The 20,339-nt window shown below is 42.3% G+C and overlaps 1 protein-coding gene across 1 annotated transcript in view; it reads left to right on the top strand.

Annotated features, from left to right (window-relative positions):
- CACNA2D3 (calcium voltage-gated channel auxiliary subunit alpha2delta 3) overlaps window positions 1-20,339 on the top strand; it is a 1,089,703-nt gene that overhangs the window by 896,493 nt on the left and 172,871 nt on the right. Inside the window, exons 25-26 of the mRNA XM_069084367.1 lie at window positions 3,445-3,566; window positions 8,613-8,693. Of these exons, the coding sequence (XP_068940468.1) occupies window positions 3,445-3,566; window positions 8,613-8,693 (203 nt within the window). The remainder of the gene's footprint in view (window positions 1-3,444; window positions 3,567-8,612; window positions 8,694-20,339) is intronic.

Genomic DNA, 20,339 nt, shown 5'->3' with positions numbered 1-20,339 from the left:
AACTCAGTGAATTTAATTGTAGGATAGGTCTGGCCAAAACGCTATAATGACCTTGGGCTACCTAGGGAGAGGTCTAAGGCGGGAATTGAGGAGAAGATGGGCTGGCTGGGCTCGAGGCTAGCCAGGCCAGATCTATACTGTGGCACTTGATTGTGAGCATTACCTTTTGGGAAGAGCCATGGTCGGCTTGATAGTGCCCAGAGAAGGGCAGCTAGGGTGGAGGAGGGCCTCAGACCCGCCTCGGGGGGTGGGGTAGCTTCTCAGGAAGTTGGCGTTAGGCCATCTTTACTGTTTGTACCTCCTTGTTTGCCTGCCGTCTTCTCCCATTGGACTGGGAGCTCCTCAAGGGCAGGGACTGTCTTTTGTCTTTCTTTGAATGCTTAGCACTTAACAGTGATGCTGGGCACATAGTAGGTGTTTCATAAATAGTTGTTGACTTGCCTGGATGGAGATGAGAAAGCTTGAGGGAGAGCTGATTGTCCCTGAGCTACCTTCCACTTCTGAGGATCCTTCATTCTGCTCTACCATGTGACCAGACACGAGGCCAGAGGTCAGAACATCCCAGCTGGCCTCTAGCAGCAGAACGATGCGTTCCATGAATCTACTGAAGCACTTCATTCTTCAGACGTCATTGCTCTAGGTTTCAAAATAAGGCAGCAATACTTACTTGTGGCCTTCTGGTCTTTCTAAAAAACAATATCCTTGACTTTGAAGGTGACAGTGGTGTTTTCAAGTTCATAGAGTATTATCTGGCAGAAGGATTAAACTTGCTTCATTTGGCCCCATTGGGAAGACACAGGAACAATTGCTCAAAGTTGCAATATAGCAAATGTAGGTTGGAGGTCAGGAAGTGGGTCCTGACAATTAGCCTTGTCCAAGAAAGAAATAGGCTTCCTCCAGCATCAGGAGAGTTCCCTAGCGGGGGTCTTCAGGCAAAGGCTGGATGACCACTCTCCAGGCATATTATAGTCGGTCAGTCTGTAAGTGTTTATTAAGTGCCCACTCTAAGTCAGGCAGTGGCAGGGATACAAAGAAAGTCAAAGGGCGATTCCTGTTCAGAAGAAACTCCCAGTCTTGCTGGGTATGGACATTAAACTATATTTTGCCTAAGTTCTTTGCAACTCTGATGTCCTGGAGTTCGAGAATTGCTCTCTTGAAATGAGAGATGCTATTTTGCCAAGAACAAATGGAATGTGGATGTTCAGTTGGTTTGAAAGTTATTCAAAGGATTCAAGATGCTTTTCCTTAGGGAGAAATTGTGTCCCTGTCTTCCTTCTAAATGGTCCACTTTGGAAAATGCTCTGGGGAATCCCTGGCATGCTCAAAGGGCTGGCCATGGAGCTCTCACAGGCACGGAACTAGCTGAGAGCCTATGAATCATAATGAATCCCACAAATTCCAGAGTTATAAATGAAGGTTCCTACCGGGCTCAGTCACTAACTAGAGGAGACCAGGTTTGAGACATGGGACAGGGTGGGACAAAGTTAGGGGGAAAGTCCTTTCTGATTGTTCAAAAATTCTTCTCCATTGCCTTTCAGAACTTTTTCATCCTCAATATCACACATATCAAAAAGTTATGAACTGAATAAATTAGATTTATTTCTTTCACATTCAAGGAAGTAAACATTGCTCCTTAGAAGGATTGGTGGGCCAGAAGCAAGTATTCTTGCTTCATTTTGAGATTTAGGGAAATAAAGTCAGAAGCAACAAGTGACTGACAGTGCTATGGTGAATGACTAGAATATGGGACTTGGAGTCAGGAAGACCTGAGTTCATATTTGACCTAGACACTTACTAGTTGTGAGACCCTGGGCCAGTCACTTAGCTTCTTAGCTTCCGCTTTTCTCAGTGTCCTTGTCTGTCAAATGGGAATAATAATAGTATCTACCTCTTAGGATTGTTATGAGGGTAAAAATGAAAGAATCATCAGTGATTAGCGTAGTGTATGACAAACAGTAAATACCATATAAGGGTTTTTAAGTCCTTTATCAGTCATGTCTGACTCTCTCTGACCCTATTTGGGGTTTTCTTGACAGAGATACCGTAGTGGTTTGCCATTTCCTTCCCCATCTCGTTTTACAGACGAGGAACCTGAGCTAAACAGGGTTAACTGACTTCACCAGGACCATCTAGGAAGTATCTAAGGCCAGAATCTGAACTGGGGAAGATGATTTTTTCTGACTCTGGGCCCAGCACTCTATCCTCTGCCCCAGAGGTGATCTGTTAGTATTAGTATTTGGTGTAATACATGAATATGAAAATGCTGGGGTTGAATGTAGGTCAGCTGGGATCCTCTGGACTCTGGTCTGGTATTTATCTATATGGTAAAATAAAACCACAGGACCTAAGAACCACAGAGCTGGAAGGGACCCCAGTGGCTTTCCAGTCCAAACCATCCTTCATTCATTCAGTTAACAAGCATTTATCAAACAACTATTATGTGTAAGCACGGTGCTAAGTGCTTACAAAGGATACAAGGGGATACAAAGGAAGGTTAAAAACACAGAATTTACCTTAAAAGGACCCACATTCTAATGGAGGAAAATGGACAACATGCAAAAACACCTGAAAAGGGGTTACCAAACCTTGTTTAGAAGATCAGCAATGAAGATCAGACTTCTTCCTTTCCAGGCAACACATTCAGATTTTGGACAGCTCTAATGGTTAGAGATTTTGAGATTTAGGGAAATAAAATGGTTTTTGGATGTTGTCCAAACAAAATTCTAATGGTTATGAAGCTCATCCCTCTGCCCCCTAGAATTTAATCCCCATTCTCCTCTTTTAAACTTCTCTCAGTTGTTCCAATGTATAACTTCTGGGGTCAAACAGAATAATTTCCCTAAATATTTAGAGGGAAAAACAATAATAGAAAAAAACACAAAAGTTTTTAAAATCCCTATTCTATTCCAGGCACTCTGCTGGATAATGTGCATATGAACAAAGGTAAAAACAACCCCTTGCCTCACAGAGCTCAAAATCTAACACTTCATGATGAAATGATGCCCAGACAGTTATGTTTGACCCCTGAGTTGTCTCTAAGCTCAGTTCCCCAGTTGTTTCAATGCGCCTCTGTGATGGTGTGATTTTTCTGGTATAGAAAAGGACATAGAGTTGAACAAAAATTTGGAGCCTCACACTGTTACTACGACTTAGCATCTCAGTCTAAAGGCAATCTCCCCGGGGCCCTGAGGGGTTTAGTTACTTGTCCAGTAACACACAGAAATATGTGTTGGATGGACTTGAACCCAGGCTTTCTCCAGTCCCAGTTCAGCTCTACCCACTATACCGCACTCTCTCTTTCCTTTCTTTAGCAAAACAATCTAGTTGGGGACCTGGAACAAGATGTTTGTTTCTCTCCAAGGGAGAGAGATCAGAGAATGGAGGGCTTCTCCCAAAATGCTCTGAGAAAATGACAAACGCTTTCTTTTCTCTTTTTGTTTCAAGAGACTTCCTGAAAGCTGGAGACAAGGAGAATATTTTCAATGCTGATCATTTCCCACTCTGGTACCGAAGGGCCGCCGAGCAGATCCCGGGCAGCTTCGTCTACTCCATCCCATTCAGCGTTGGTCTGTAGCACCATTATGTTCTAATATTCACCCGTGCAAAGCACAAGGCTGAGCTGAAATGATTCATAATAGAAACTTGGTTATTAGGAATCAAAAGAGAAATGTTTGGCCAATGTTTCATTAGTAACCAGGCTCCAGAGGCTTAGCACCCCAAACAAAGCAGTGGTTTGGCCTGAGGCTGTTGTGTAACTAAGAGCGGGCCTTCCCAGGCCAGCCATGTGTACAGGGGAGAGCCACACAGCCACTTTGTGGGGGAAAGCTAAAGGAAAAAGGGACAACATCCATAATGGTTCTAATGAACAACACTGCCAGTAGGTCTGGTCACAGAAATGGAGAACAAAGTCAGACATCCAAACAGACTCCCTCCCTCCTCTCAGAGGAGGGTCAACTCGTTCCAATTTGTTAAAAGGACCATCCTGTTCCACCCTGCTGTCCACACACATCCATCCTTGGTTAACTCTCCCATTCTCTGCCAGACAATCTGTGCTCATATCCTTCCTTAGAAGCTTACAAGGTGTGTGACCTTGGACAAGTTCACTTCCCTGCCCTGGGTCTCAGTTTTCTTATCTAGGTAATGAAGGACTGGACTAGATCCACCAATAAATCAACATTTCTTAAGAACCTACTGCACTGTTTACCATCTCTACCCATTCTAATCCTTCCTCCGTTCAGCTTCCAAAGTGATTTTACTAAAGTACAGTTTCAAACATTCCATCCCTCAACTCACTAAACTCTAGTGCCTCCAGGTTCAAATACAAATCCTCCATTCGGCATTCAAAACCCTTTGCAAGCTGTTCTTCTTTCTTATATTTTACTCTTTACCACTCTGGTGGCTGAATGGGGGATGGACTAGCATGGGAAGACAGACTAGCATGATCCACCAGCAAGCTGTCGTAATAGCCTGGATGCGTGGTGATGAGAGTCTGCAGCAGGGTGCTAGTGGGGTCAGAGGAGAGAAGGGGCCATAATCAAGAGACATTACAAGGGTGAAATTGTCAGGGCTTGGGGACAGATTAGATGTGGGTGTGAAAGAGCATGAGGAGTTCAGGTGGACTGCTAGGTTGCGAGTCTGAGGGACTGAGGATGATGTTGTCTTTAACAGTGATAGAGCAGTTAAGATGAAGGGGCGGGGTTAGGGGAAAGGACATGAGTTGTGTTTTGGACATGTTGAGTTTACCACGTCTACTGGACTTCCAGGGGAGATGTCTGAGAGGTAACTGGAGATGTGAAACTGGAGGTCAGCGGAGATATTGGGGCCAGATAGACTTGAGAATCACCAGCACAGGGTTGATAATTAAATCGAAGGGAGCTGATGAGATCAACAAGTAAAATAATACAAAGGGAGAAGAAACAAGCCGAGGACAGAGCTCTGAGGGACATCTGTGGTTCGAAGGCATGATGTGGATCAGAATCCAGGGAAGGAGACTGAGGAGTTGTCAGACAGATAGGAGGAGGACCCAGGGACAAAGTGGCACCCTGAAAACCTAGAGAGAAGAGAGTGTTTCTGAAGGAGGAGATGTTAATCAAGGCTGTCAAAGACCACTAAGAATTTCTGAAAGATCCACATTTCAATTCCGATGAGACCTTAGCTTTAACTGAATCTTTGGATTATCTTAATGCTAAAGGAGAGGGAGGCGGGGATGTGCTAGAGCATTTTGTTTTGTTGTTAAGTTGAAAAATCTGTCTAAAATATATTAGTCAGTCAACATGCCTTTATTAAATGCCTCCTCCTGCCTGGCACTAGGCTAAACATAAAGAAAAGCAACCCCCCCCTTTCTCAAGGTGGTGATATTTTAACAGAGGAGTCAACATGTTGATAACTATGAACAAGTAACAAATAGTCAGTATTTCTGGAGCTAAGTAACAGAAGAGGTCATCGGCAGCAAGAGAAACCCTGAAAGGCTTCTTGGGGGAGGGGATATTTTCATCCACCCCCTTTGTTAGTAATCTCCTCCAGTGGACATTATGGAGCTGCTTCTTTAAAAAGAAAATAAGCATTCCTGAAGGGCAGTCATCACCATCTAGGACTGGAGAAGGTGATGTTGTGACTGTAGCCTGGGCTGAATGAATCTCACCTGACTTCAGGACATTCCCTAGAAGATGGCATCCGTGTGTTCAAGAAGCCCATACTTAGGCTTCTCCCCCATGTAATTATTTTCCCCAATACCAATTGTTGGGAACAAAATCTAGTTGATTGCAGATCTAAGTTTGTGTTAATTGGGTTCTGACCTTTAACTGTACTTTCAATTTAATTATCTAAGTGAAAAAGTTTCCTTTATTCTCAGTAGTGGCATAACCAAAATTACCAAAAACCTAATTCATTTTGGGAATAGGGACTTTATTTAATCAACCAAAAGTACACAATGGGAAAAATCCCCCTTGCTTTTCACATCTGAATCCTGCATATTTGGCTGATCCTCAGAGGATTTTTTTGTGCTTATGTCCTACCAGATAATAGAGTGAAATACAGTTCGTCCTTTCCTTGGCCCCTGGCCTGATGGGATCACAGAATCAGTATCTCCAAAGGGACCCTGGATGCTGTCTGTCTACCTGACCAAGTGTCCCTCTGTAACATAAATGGCACGTGGTCTTCCCTCCAGCCGCGGGCTCAAAGAGAAGGTCTCTAGGGATGGAGAACCTGCCATATTTTGAGGCAACTCATTCTACATGAAAAGGGTTCTCATAACATCAAACCTAAGTATATTTCCTCTCCTGTTTTTCCTGATTCGTCCCTCTGAGTCCAGAATGAGTCTAAACTGTCTTTCACATAACAAGCCTTTCAAATTTTTTAAGATGACTATCCTGCCATCAATCCCTCTGACATCTTTATACATGATAATAGGCATCCCTTTAGACACAAAGAGATATAGCTCTTTCATTTTTAACAAAGATGGGATAGGAAGCAGAATCAACCACCCCTTTATTCCACTTTTTTTGAGTTAATGTGGAAAGTTGCAGAGAGGGAGATTTAGGGTTGATATAGGGCAAAGCTTTCTAACAAACAGATTTGTCCCAAAGTCTGATGGGGATGATCACGTCCTCTCTCATTAGAGGACTTCATTCAGAGACCTGATGATTACTTGTCAGGGATATTAACAATAAAATAGGGTTTGTGTCCAGGTTTGAGTTGGGATAGTTTACCATTTCAACCCTAAGATTCTGTAAATTTATGAAGAAGTTCAGGTCTCTGAGTTACAAGCCCTGGGGTCCAGTCCTGGCTCTCTGTGTAACCTTGTACAAGTCATATGACCTCTCTGGATTTCAGTTTCCTCATCTCTAGAAAGAATTTATAACACCAGGTGATTTCTAAGATGCTGGACTGCTTTGAAATTCTGCAATATTGATTTCAGGATACCAGAGAGTTTTGCTTCCTTATTTAGTGTCTGTCTACCTAGAAGAAGACCCCAGATAATTTCTGTATGATGCCTGATGTCACAGCTTTGGTGGAATTCCAAAGCAATTTTTGACAACTTTCCCTTTTGAAGTATGTAGCCGTCAGGAGTAACCAAGAAGCTATTAATGAGTCTTTGGAGTAAGCATTACATTCCTGTTTTATCCATGTTTAGAAGAGACGTGTACAGAAACCCAGGGCTTTCAATAAGATTTTACAGGTCAGTCCATTCTGAACCAAGAAATCAGAGCCAATGCTCCCAATTTATTTGAAAACTATTTCCAAACATTTTTCTCCAGCTGCTATCCCATGATGTATATTTGTGGACAGAATATAAATATGAGCTTTGAGATAAGTAAACATAGGGGGCAGTAATTATATGCTACTCAACATGCTATATGTTCCAGACTGTAAAGAATTCTAGGAGAAAGGAGAAAATTAAACTGAGGTTCTTTCCATCCTCCTGACTCAGGTGATAGCAAATCAAGTCTACCAGAGTTTCCAGAGTAGTCATATCTTAATGGTACACTTTTGACCTGGAAAGAATTAGAGGGTCTTAGGGTTGGGAGGCACTTCTGTGGCCCGAATTAGAATCCCTACCTTGATTATGTCTATAAGGGGCTTTCCAAGAATTTCTTGAAAACTTTCAGTGAGAGAAATCCAATGTTTCCCAAAGAAGCTCATCTTACTCTGAGATATTTCTAGTTGTAAGAAGTCTCTCTGCCATTTTATATCAAGGCTACATTTGCCTCTATGCTGCTTTTACCCAAGGACTCTACTTCTGTTCTTTGGAGCCAAGCACAATAAGCCCATAATCCCATTTCCACATGCTGGCCCTTCCAGTATTTTAAGGCAGTCACTTTCTCTCCCCATTCGGTTCCAAGTTTTATTTTCTCCAGGGTAGATAGCCCCAGTTCTTTCAAAAGATCCTTCTATGGTATGAACTCAAGCACCTTCAATAACCTGGTAAATTTTGGATGCTCTCTAGTTATCAATGTTCTTCCTAAAATGCAGTGTCTATAAGTGATTACAATACTCTTTGTTTTTTTTTTGGTGTTTTGTTTTGTATTTCTTTTTGGTTTTACCAGGGGAGTGTGCTTGGCATAGGGCCTGAAACAGAGCAAGTACTTAATAAATGCTTGGTGACTTAATGGCCATCTTATTGTTGGAGTCAATGTTTATTGATACATCCTAAGGTCACTTTAGCTTTTTTGTCTGCTGTCCTAATGTTGACTCATCCAGGAGAAGAAACCAACAAGGATTACTGAGCCCCAACAGCACTTACCCCGCTGGATGGGCTTGGGTTTAGAATCAGCAAGACCTGGGTTCAAGTACCAGAGATTACTATATGAATTGGAAAGATGGCCACTGAGGTCCCTTCTAACTCTCAAATTCTATGTTTCAAAAATTCCTTGAATTCCAGGTTCTGATACTGATTGTATTTCTTTGGCTAATATCCTTAATTTTTTTCCCACCTCTAGCAACTCTATAGGACCTATCCACTATATCATAGAATAGGTTAGGATCTGTTTGGGTGGAAGGATCTCCCCTATGAAAACAAATTTTGAAAATGCCATGAGTTCATGTCATTTACTCCGGTGATCATGGTGAATCAGTCCACTGGAATACTATAGCTGTTTTTTCCCCTCTAACAGGAACAGCAAACAAAAGCAATGTGGTGACCGCTAGTACTTCGATCCAACTCCTGGATGACAGGAAATCTCCGGTGGTAGCAGGTAATAATTTTCTTTGCTTCTATCCCTGAACAAAGTAAGAGTGCTCTCTGTTTGCTTGGTCAGGTGACTGGTTTCCCTTGTACTGCTCTTCTGCTCAGGGACAAGCACTTTTTATTAATTTGTTTTCTATTTTTTTTATCAGTGCCTTATAGTTTTATATCACAATCATTTCCTGATATACCCCTTTCCTAATCAAGCCCTTCTCTGCAACAAATAAAAACATTTAAGAGAAATGAACAACAGATGTAACTTATGCAACATTTCATGCCTATGTCTCCCCACCTATCTATTGAGAGAATCCAAGTGTATTTTATTATCATTCTCAGAACAAGATTGATCACTGCAATTACTGTAAGTGCATTCTTTGTTTATGTTGTAATTAGTATACATCTTGTTTTCCTGGTTCGGCTTTCTTTCACTCTCCACCAATTCATACAAGTTTTCCCATTTTTTCAGTTCCTAATTGTCATAATTTAGCAAAGGGATATTAAAAGATCCCATTCTGCTTGGCAGCATGTTGTTGTCTCATAAACACTGAGGACTAGTTGCTCTTTGAAAGAGCAACAGAATACTTTTGCACTCATCCTCCCAAACCCACAGCTATTAGGACAGGAAGCACATAGGATGCATCTTTTTGTAGGACCCTGGGAAGATTTTCCTCACTAACAAGAATATTCTGGTCACCTTGAATTTTATGTTGCATGTGTTCCTCAGTTTCCTAACACTGGTCTATCCCCATCAATGGAAGGAAGGGTAGGGGCTCCCCTGTTGTCTCAGAAGGTCTTCCATAAGGCTGCTTATCTAAGGCAAGGGTGTGGGGAATTCTCAAGTCAGGTACAGATTGAGTTAGATGACTAAGAGCTCCTTCCAAACTTGCATTCAGTTAGAATCTGTCAGGGCAATTTTCTGCATACAAGTCATTTATAATATAGCTTAAAAAATCTAGATTTTTCTTCCCATTTGGACTCTGTCTTTGCATATGTGTTTTAATTGGAAAAGACTGAAAGCTTCTCTAGGCTCATCCCAGGGCAATAATCCTGGCTATGTATAGTCAATTATGCTGTTGCGTGGTAGGTTTGGTATGTCTTGCAGTAGAAGTTTAGATAGAAAAGACATTTTGGTTCTGGTCGACACAAATGGTCATACTTGACTCTGAGTATCTCAGGTTTGTGGTTCCCTAATTCTGTCCCTTAGACTCAGTCATTCAATGGACCCAAATCAGTGAAGGAACATCCCTCAGCCTGCTTCCCTTTGTCTGTATTCTGTTCAACTCAACAAGCATTTCATAATCTAGGTGACCCAGTGGATAGAGTATTGGACTTGAAGCCAGGAAAACCTGAGTCTGAATCCTACCTTATGGCAGCTAGATAGCACAGTGGATAGAGCAGTGTGCCTGGAACCAGAAAGACCTGAGTTCAAATGCAATCTCAGATACTTACTAGCTGTGTGACCCTGGACAAGTCACTTATTTTCTTTTGCCTCAGTTTCCTCATCTGTAAGATGAGGCTAGAATTGGCAGCTACCTCCCAGCGCTGTTGTGAGGAATAATGAGATGCTGTATACAAAGTGGTTTATGAACCTTAAAGTCTTACATAAGTGGTGGTGGTAGTGGTGTTGTTAGCTGTATACTAGGCACCATGCTAAGGGCTGAGAATATGAAGACAAAAATGCAATAATCCTTGCTCTTAAGAATCTTCTATTTTCTTCATTCATTGACAAGTCGTGCGTTATGTACCTACAGTGTTCCCGGCACTACATTAAACCCCAGTATAATGTGATAACAAATTGCATCAACCCTACCATCAAGAAGCTTATGTTGTACTTTTATTCAACAAATATTAATTAAATACCTATTGACTGCCAGGCACCATGCTAAGTGAGGGAGATACACCTCCTGCCAAAAAAGAATACAATCTCTGCCCTTCAACAGCTCACATTCTGGAGCAACTCATCCCCTCTCACCTATTTAAGCACCTGATGATAATTAAAGTTGTTGGCATCCTACCCAACAAGACTGAGGTTGGCCAAGAACAGGGGTAGCAGAATGGAATGATTCTGGATCTGGGGTTAGAGGTACAGAGACCAAATCTCTGCTCAACGGCTTTGTGTCTGTAAGACTATCAACAAGTTCCACGATATCTTTCCATTTTACTGTCTACAAAATGGCCGGGGAGCGGGTAGGGATGAACCAGAAGATGTCTGCAATCCCTTGCAGCTCTAAATCTATGAAGTGACTGAGTCTAGGGCCAAACCTAAGTGAGCGTCTCAGCCAAGGTCAGCTCCAAATTGACGTCATATTTCATTCTGGCTTTTCTTCAGCCCTCTAGCATCCTCTGATCTGGGTCAGGCTGCTCTTTGTTGAAACCAAAGTTGGCAAGTCCCTTCCCCCATTCTGTTCTGGTTTAAAAAATATTCCCAAATGCCTCACATTTCTGAAATGCCTGTTTTGGTTGATTATGAGTGAAATGTGGATTCAGTTTGGACAATCTGCATCCGGACTGCAGAAGAATTTGGATATCCCCAAACACTCCATTAGACACTCGGTCATAGAACAGCCCCAAGACAGCATGGCAAAGTCCTGCTTGGAGCTTTCTCATGATACTGGGTGAAACAATCGGCCTAGTTACCACAGAGCACTGGGTCAGAAGACTTACCTTTTCATGAGATAATTAAAGAGAGGGAGAAAAGGAAAACAAGTGTGAGGTCGTCTGGGCATCATATATGGTCGGAAGAATGCAATCTGGGAGTCAGGCAGATCCGGGTTTGAATTTCACCTCAATCAATTTGTGTGACCTCCAAAGTGGTTTAATGTCTCTGGATCTTCATCTTTGAAAAAAGGGCATAGTTCTAACTCAGAGCATGACTCCCCAGTATGATCCAGGGAGAATATTTAACAAAATAAATTAAACCACAGATAATAACCTGTGGTTTTCTACGTCATCATGCTGACCTGAGGGATCCTTCATCCAGTTTAGTGTCACCCATTTTTCTTGATAGCCCTGGTCCAAATGACCTCCAATGACTCTTCCAGCTTTACCTCTATCATCTTATAGTGATCTAGTTTTGAACAGCCCAGTATAGTAGGAAGAAGCTGAGGGACCTGAGTTCAAATCTCAGCTTTGCCATTCACTACTTCTGTGACCTTAATCTCTCCTGACTTCAGTGATGGCATTGGACTGGGTGACCTCTCCTGTCCCTTCTGGCTTTAAGTCTATGACTGTCTCATTCTATAGTCTTGGTGGCTATTGCAATGATACAATGAAAAGAGTGCTGGATTTGGACTGACAGGGCCTTGGTTCAAATTTTGCTTACCACCTGTGCGATCTTGTAGAAACTATTGGATGTCAGTTTCCTTCTTTGTGAAATGTAGGGATCGGGGTATATGACTTCAAAGGTACCTGCCAGCTCCAAATTTATAATCCTAACCTAAGCTAGTCAATAATATTTTCTATGAGAGAATCTGCTCAAGCCTAGGTTTCATGACTTTGGTCCCAGAGAGCGCCAGTGGAATGGATGAGATGACCTCTCAATGACCTTTAAATGTACAAAGCAGAGGAGCTATTTCATTGTGTTTTAATAATTCCAACTTGCTTTCAAGTCGCTGTAATAATTAGGTCCTGGTAATTTTTTTCCTCTCTATATTCCCCTCAAATTAAGTAGAGATTGTTTACTATTTTAAAATGAAAGGGCAATTTTAATTGGAACAGAATTCATGTCTCAGCAGGTAGAGATGAAAATGTGAGGAAGATTGTCCTTTGTCCTCCTCGGGAAGTCAGACAGGGCAAAGGGGACTGACCCTGAACTGAGCTTCAATGGGGCTCTTGTTTAGAAAGTAAACAGATCTGAAGGGAAAAGTTGACAATTTTGTAAATAATTATAAAGGAGCCAGCTTGGAAGCTTTGCCTAACACCATGGCATGCTTTGGTATTCTCTAATCCATTCACAATGCCTGGGCCTCTTGGGTGGGGAGGAATTTTTTTAAATTTGTTTTCTTCTTCTAAGCAAAAACATTTCGATCCTCATCTGTCACTGACAGCTTTGAAGAGGGGGCAGGCATACTGGGCAGGCTTCCATTGATGCATCAGCCACGGAGGAGAAATGAGACCCATCCATCTTCTTTTCCCAAGGCCCCACTTTGAGTGCCCCTCTTGCTCTGTCTGCCAGCCAGCTACCCAGCTGCCCCAGTGTTTGCATACAGTCTCTTCAGAGAAGGGAGAGATGTGGAGTACCAAGGTTAAACCCAGCTCTGGATTCGTTAGGTCAAGTCCAGAGCTCATCTTCTTACTTTCTTAAGAACCTACAGTAGTCAGACTTGGGATCTAATCCCATGTTTGCTAGTGACCACCTATACTAATGGTAGCAACTCAAGGAAGATCTTGGAGTTTTAATATTTTAATCCACAAAATAGAAAGAATAATCCTATCTTAAAGGGACAGAATGACATGAAGGATAGAGGGCTGAATCAAAGAATTGTAAACCTGGGTTCAGATCTTGATTCTAGCTTTGAGGCCACGGGCAAGTTGCTTCAAACATGCAAGACTTGGTTTCCCCATCCGCAACACCATAGATCTGGAATTGTAAGGGTCTTCAGGCCATGTTCTCTGACTCCCTTACTTGAAAGATGAGGAAGCTGAGGTCTGTAGATATTCTTAAGGCCCCTGTGCCTTTCTCAAGGTCATCTAAATAGTAAGCATGAGAGGTGAGATTGGAATCCAGGTCCTATGACTTTAGCCAGGGTCCTTTCCTGTGAGCAGCTTTGACTCTCCTGCTATATGGGTGGATGGTGGAGCTCAAATGAGATAATGTAGCTAAAGTGGTTGGCAAACTTGAAAGCACATTATACATGTCAGTTCTTGGTGTTATCATTTTCCAATCTACTTCAGGGCTAGGGTGATGATGATCTGAGATAATTTGCAGGAAAATTTCTGAATATAAAAAGTAGAAGGGGCTGTAGACATTGTAGGACCTAAAATATTACATCTGCAACATCTTTCAGATGTTGCTTTGATCATTAGGAATGGTAGAGCCCTGAAAAATAAATTGAAGAAGGAGATGGAGGAGGAGAAGGAAAAGGAGAAGAGAGGAGGATGAAGATGAAGAGGAGAGGTAGTGGGAAGCGAAGTAAGAGGGAAGAAGGAAGGAAGGAAGGGAGGGAGGAAGTAAGAAGGGAAGGAAGGAAGGAAAGAAGAAAGAAAGAAAGAAAGAAAGAAAGAAAGAAAGAAAGAAAGAAAGAAAGAAAGAAAGAAAGAAAGAAAGAAAGAAAGAAAGAAAGAAAGAAAGAAAGAAAGAAAGAAAGAAAGAAAGAAAGAAAGAAAGAAGAAAGAAAGATCTAAACTTTGGGTCCATCCTTTCTCTCTGTCTGGAAGTGGATACCCTGGAGTCAATCAGAGGTTCCTTCAGGGAAACTTGTAAGAACTTTAGATTGGCGCCAGGGCAATTTGATGGGTATGTGGGATGCTACTCTGTAAGGCCTGGAGAAGGTTGTCTGTCACTGCTGTTTATATCATCATCTGCAATAGCCCTTCATGAGCACAAAAGACTAAACAGCCCTATGATTAGAAGACACTACAAGAAGCTCATCAGAGCATCGGTAGCTGCTATTTCCATCACTCCAGAAAAGAGAGCTTCTGGCTCGGAGATAATGGCTTTCTGAAAGTCGGAGGTATTTTTCAACACTGGCCTCCAAGAGTCAGTAAGCTCAAAGTGCCCATTGGCTCTGTGGTAGCACAGGCAAGGCTAGCACCACTTCTGGAAGGGAAGGGGAAGAGCCAAACTGCTGTTTAGAGTTTGCATAATTTTAAAGAAGAGGATAATGAGCAGAATGGTGATTGCAGGCTTTAGTGTCCCATGGAAGACCCTAGTTTAATCAAGTGATTAAAAGTATGATAGCTCCATGAAATTAGGTATAACCATCATTCTGCAGGGCGTTATCTCATTGGAAGTTGGTTTGTGTCATGTTATACCTGAAAAGGCTTCCTGCACTCTTTTCTGCCAGTTGGTTGTCAAAGAGTAAGTCCGACATGACCTCCTCCAGGAAGCTGTCGCTGATTCTCCAGGTTGGTATTGAAGGTCCTTGTCAGACCTCAGAGAGCCTTTGGTTGTCCCACTCTAATCTTTGCAGCTTGGCATTTATGGTTTGAAGGATAAGGGAATCCAAACCTGTGATCCCAACCCAACAGGATACTTTAAGTGAGGAAAAATCCTTTAGCAAAGCAAGTACAGACTAGCGTGTGATCTGGTCTTTGGCTTGGAGACCTGTGTGAGACACTTCTGTAACTATGTCAAGGTCATATGTTCGAAACAGAAGTTGCCCTTAGGTCTTCCTGAATTTAAGGCTGTTCCAACGTTCAGTATGGCTGGGAAGGCACAGGCATGGTGGGCTGATTGAGAGGGCTGCCTGTCATGTCTTATCATATATATATTGTTACTGCACCCCATTCCCATTTTAAGCTCCTTCAATCAGTCAATTAAATAAACATTTTTAAAGAGCCTAATAAGAGTCAGCCATTGTGCTAAGTGTCAGAGATACAAAAAGAAGCAAAGATCAGTCCCTGCCCTCAGTGAGCTCACAATATAATCCTTGAAGACATGATTATGTATCTTGGGGCAACACAGAAGCATCCCTTCCCCCTCCACCTGCAACTCCTTATTCCTGCCCCTTCTCTTAGCATAGAAATCATACAATTATCATCATTGTTCAAGGAAAGGGCATGCCAACTAGCTACCCTTTGGTTCAGCTCCCCATCCAGCTAATTGCCCTGACACTCCCTTATCCAGACTTCTTTGGGTAGATTGTTTCCTTATTAGAGTATAAGCTTCTTAAGGACAAAGACATTTTTGTTTGTTAGCACAAATTCAGCTCAGTGCCTCTCTCTTAATAAGGGCTTAAGAAATTCTTTTTCATTCATTCATCGACTAAACTTTGCATCTTCTCTAGGACCATGGGTGGTATATAATTCAATTCAATTTGGTCTAATCCAGTTGGACCAGCTTTTAACAGAAAAGTCAGTTTGATTTTTGTTTTTGTATCACTCAATTCCGTTACAGTGCATCCCACACAATAGGTACTTAAAATATTGATCCAGAAGTATCACAAAGCCAAAGGGTCAGATACAGAAAACACGGAGTGCATGTCTTCCTTCCACAAGCCACTCATTTCTACAAGAATTTGCCCAGGACCTACTGGGTAGAAGTCTTTCCATTTATAATCACTACTTTCGTAATTGCCTGGATAACAGAAGACCTTTTTAAATAAGAGAGCTGTTACATTGGCAACATTCCCACAGCCTCTGATGGCTTTTCAAACACTTCTAGTGTAGTATTAGACTCGGCATGTATTCTTTTAACCACATGGTAGCTATGCTGAATGTACAGTAACATAAATGACTGAAGTGAAAGCCGAAAAGAGATTCTGTTTCAGCCACAGAAAGCCGACGTGATTGTGCACTGGTCACTGTACTGGGCACTATCCTGGGACTGGGAAGACATGGGTATGAGTCTTGTCTCTGCAGCATCCTGGCTGTGTGACATTGGCCATGCTGCTTCTTTTGGAGCCCGTTTCCTGATAGGTAAAATGGGCCTAAGAAATGTTCACCCTTGCTTACCTCATGGTTTCCAGGAAAGTGCTTTTCAGACCCTAAGTAGAAAGTATTAGTATTCAAGTGTAGACATCACACAATGTTTCTTTTTGAGGCTTTGAATTTTGATCCAGTGAATAATGTTTCCCCCCACTTTTCTGATCATTCTCTTTTCTCCTAGCCTAATGAATTAATCTTCATTCATATTTGTCATTTCTCTTATGTAATATGATCATCTATCTCTTGCTGAAAGGGCACTCAGACACTTTTGTCCAGCCCCCTCATTTAAGTGAGGGTGGTAGAGATGACATGATTTTCCAGGGTCACCAAGGCAGGATTTGGACCTAAGTTCTCTGATTCAAGAGCTAAATCAGATTATATATACACACACACACACACACACATATACATACCTGAAGGCCACATGAACTTTGTGTAAAAACCTGGAATGTGATACTACCAAATAAACTCAATATCAGACATTTTCTTCACTCTTAGTACAACTCTAGCAAATTTGGCCTTGATCATAGAGCAGTAGAAGGGCATAGGGAATTATAATTCCTTGTTTTGGGGGCTGGTAGAGAGGAAAGTGGTGACTCAGGGCCTGAGACAGTCAGGGATCCTGCAAAGGTCATTACATTTATACAAGGAGAATTTTCCCAAGGGTCCAGGGTTATCCCCAGATATCCCCTTCTCTAAGCAGCAGTGACATGGCTGATGTTTTATCCATCTTGGCAGAAGAGAAGAACACCGTGGCAAAGGGGGTCTAGGCAGCTGAGATGTCCCTGGCCTGCTTTTGTTTTTGGAAATAGATTAGGTTCAGGGCCTGGCTCTCATTGTCTCCTAAACCAGCAGCCACCTTTAACCCTCAAATAGTCATAGGAAGCAGCTGCTGGAATCCCATGGTAGATGCTGACAAGGGCATGGGCAGGATTGAGTTTCATACCATTCCTTGCCATAGGAATAAAAATAGCCCTGAGTTGGGAGAAGTTGGACCTTCTATATTGTAACTGTACGGGGGAAAATTTTAATGAACCCCAGGCTTTTTCCTCTGCTCCAGGGTGCATCCCTTCACTCAATGGCCTTAGCAACAGGGGCGAGAGGGAACTGTTTCCTGGACAAGCCTGATTAATTCTGAAATGAAAAGAACTGCTCAGGCTTTTTACAGATGAGTAACCCAGGGCCCAAATAAGTTAAGTGATTTGCTTAGGGTTCACACAGGTTGTGTGTGAGAATGAAATGATACCCTGCATGTGATACAGTTTATGCCTTAAAGGAACCTGGTCCAAGTCCTTTAGTCTGGAAGAAAGAAATTAGAGTCAGGGAAATTGAGGACTTACCTGCATGAAGGCCTTCAAAGAGTCTCTGATGACCAGCTGTCTGATATATTCTATGTTGATTCTTCCTCAAGCATGGACTATTTCATAGGCACATCAGTCCTGAGTTGGATGGGATCTTGGGGCCCTCTGGTCCAATGCCTTCATTTTAGAAATGAGGGAATTGGGCCTAGGGAGTTCTGAAGCCTGTGGGGTTGGGACTTTCCCAATACGGGTAATATGCATCAGACACTAGAACTGTTATTCCCCAAGTCATTGAGATTCTGGGATTCTGCTTGGTCCAAGATAATAAGATCAGAAAGAGACCTGGAAAGAACCTTAGAGCCCATCTATTCCAACCCCCTCATTTTGCAGGTGTGGAAACTGAGGCCATCGAGGTTAAGACACTTGTCCAAGGCCACATAGGCAATAAATACTAGCAGTAGGGTTTGAAATCAGGTCTCCAGCCTCCAAGTCAATTTCTCTTTCCAGTATGCCACATAGCCTATTAGTAGCAAAAGCCCCCAAAAGAACCCCAGTCTTATCCAATTTCCTCTTTATCTGCTCATCAAGTAATTGCCCTGTTTCCTCAGTTATATAACTGATATTCTCAAGGGTCTATGACCCTACATGGCAGCCAATCCATTCCTGCCCATTGTGGGCTGTTCTCATCCATATCTTTCCATAAATCACTACCCAATATGCTGGGGATTTCTTGTGTTATCTGGTTCTTACATGGATACCAAAAGAATTCATGGGCTGCCATTAGCTATACTTTACATGGAGTAATTGGCTAGTCTTTTCTTTTTTTTTTTTTTAATCATCATCATATACATTTCTGATGACATCTTTTATACTCCTGCTTAATGCCTTCTGTATCAAATCCATTTGATAATAGGTAAAGAGAAATGTCTCTGAGGTCAGAGAATCTGAGTACAAGTACTACTTGGTCTCCTGATCTCACTCTGATGCCTGATTTCAATCCTGATTGACTCTGACCTGTTCTGTTTCTGTCCTGGGTCAATCTGTTCCTGTTGAGGCAGCCTCGACTCATAGGTCCTGGAGTTATTTCACACACCTGATTGATTTTGGCCTCCATCTCAGAGCTTCTGAGAGCAAGAGATCCACCAGGCTCAACCTGTCCAGAAGCTGGGCAGACAGACAGACTTGGCGCACTGCCTCTGGCTCCATCTCTGTCTTCTGTACCCTCAGCACCCATGATTTCCTAAAATGTTATGTTCTTTTTGAAGCTTCTCCTAATAGAGCAGTGCCTGACTGACACAGTCTTTGAAATACAAACGGGAAGAACATTGGACTGGATTTGAGAAGGCCTTGCAGCTTGACCTTACATAAGGACTTTCCTGGTCCTCAGTTTCCTCTTCTTTTAAAGGAAGGTGTTGGACTGGCAATCTCTTCATCCTCATCATGATCATCATCACCATCCTCCTCCTCATCATCATGCATTTAGTAAGCACCAACTGTGTGCCAAGCAAAGTGTTAAGTGCTAGGGGATACATCTCTTACATCTCTTCCAGTCCTGACATGCTCTTGAAATACACCTAATTCCTAGCATTTGCCCTGGGAGGTGCCAGGAATCGGTTGGCTTCAGGAATGTGGTTGGTGGCTGCTGCCTTGCTCCTGGGTTTTACAGCTACCCAGTTCCCTCTTTCCTCTCCTTCACTTATTCTCTGAAAATTAGAATAAAACAACCTTGAATTATACCTACTATCCCAATAACCCTGGGTGTGGTGAAAGAATGTTCCAGTAACTAAGGTTCCTCCCCATCCATTCATTCTTTCCTTGGTTCCTTAAATCCACCCTGTGAAGCAGGTAGAACACCCATCTCATTAACTCCAAGGGAAATCTGGGTGGGAGAGGCCACTGGGATGAAATTTGCTATAGGCCCAAGTACAGATTTTTAGAAAGGCTGAAGGATGTTAATTTTGGAGGCAAAGGACCTGGGTTCAAATACTGCCTTTGTCATTTACAATCTAGAGAAAATTACTTTACTTTTCTGAGTTTCAGTTTCCTCTTCTGTAAAATTGGAAGTGGAAGGGTTAGACCAGATGACCTTTGAACTTTTATCCAGCTCTAAATCTGTGATCCCATGAAGATTTCACTGACTTCTTTGTCTTCCAGAATGGGCAAAAGTTTCCTAATGACCTTCCATTCCTTCTGACCACTGTCTGGTGTCTTATACACATGGTCAAAGTGCTTCCTTCCATAGCATCTCAGAGTCTGCTTAATCCAAGCCTCTGCTGAACAAGTCTCTCTTCGGCAGCACATGGGAAAAGTGGTCCTTAAGTCTTCAAAATGGCCTGGACTGCCCTGTCTCTGGAGATGGGGGGGGCGATGCATGTTGGAAGTCTTCAAGCAAAGACTAGATGGCCACATTTCCTTCTGGGAACTTGACTATGTCCAGAGACATCACCTCCTCTAGGTGTTACTGCCTCCCCCTAGAAATGACTTTGTATTTACTTTGCACATATTGCATACTGATTTATCAGTCTGCCTACTGTCTCCCCCAACCTCTTCCCCCTAGAATGTTAGGTCCTTAAGACAAGGATGTTGAATTTTTTTTTTCTTTCTGTATCTCTAGAATCTAAAGCAATGCCTGGCATAAAATAGGAGCTAATTAAGTATATTTAAATTTTTTTCCCATATAATTAGGAATGTTTTCATTAGATTGAATCCATATCTGCCTCTCCAAAGCTCTGATCATTTTTCCTAGTTCTGTTCTCCTACCTCTGTCC

This window comes from Petaurus breviceps, unplaced genomic scaffold (assembly GCF_028583685.1).
Source record: "Petaurus breviceps papuanus isolate PSGF00001 unplaced genomic scaffold, PetGlider_PUasm1.0 174, whole genome shotgun sequence".
Taxonomy (NCBI): Eukaryota; Metazoa; Chordata; class Mammalia; order Diprotodontia; family Petauridae; genus Petaurus; species Petaurus breviceps.
This window is presented reverse-complemented; position numbering and strand designations above follow the sequence as displayed.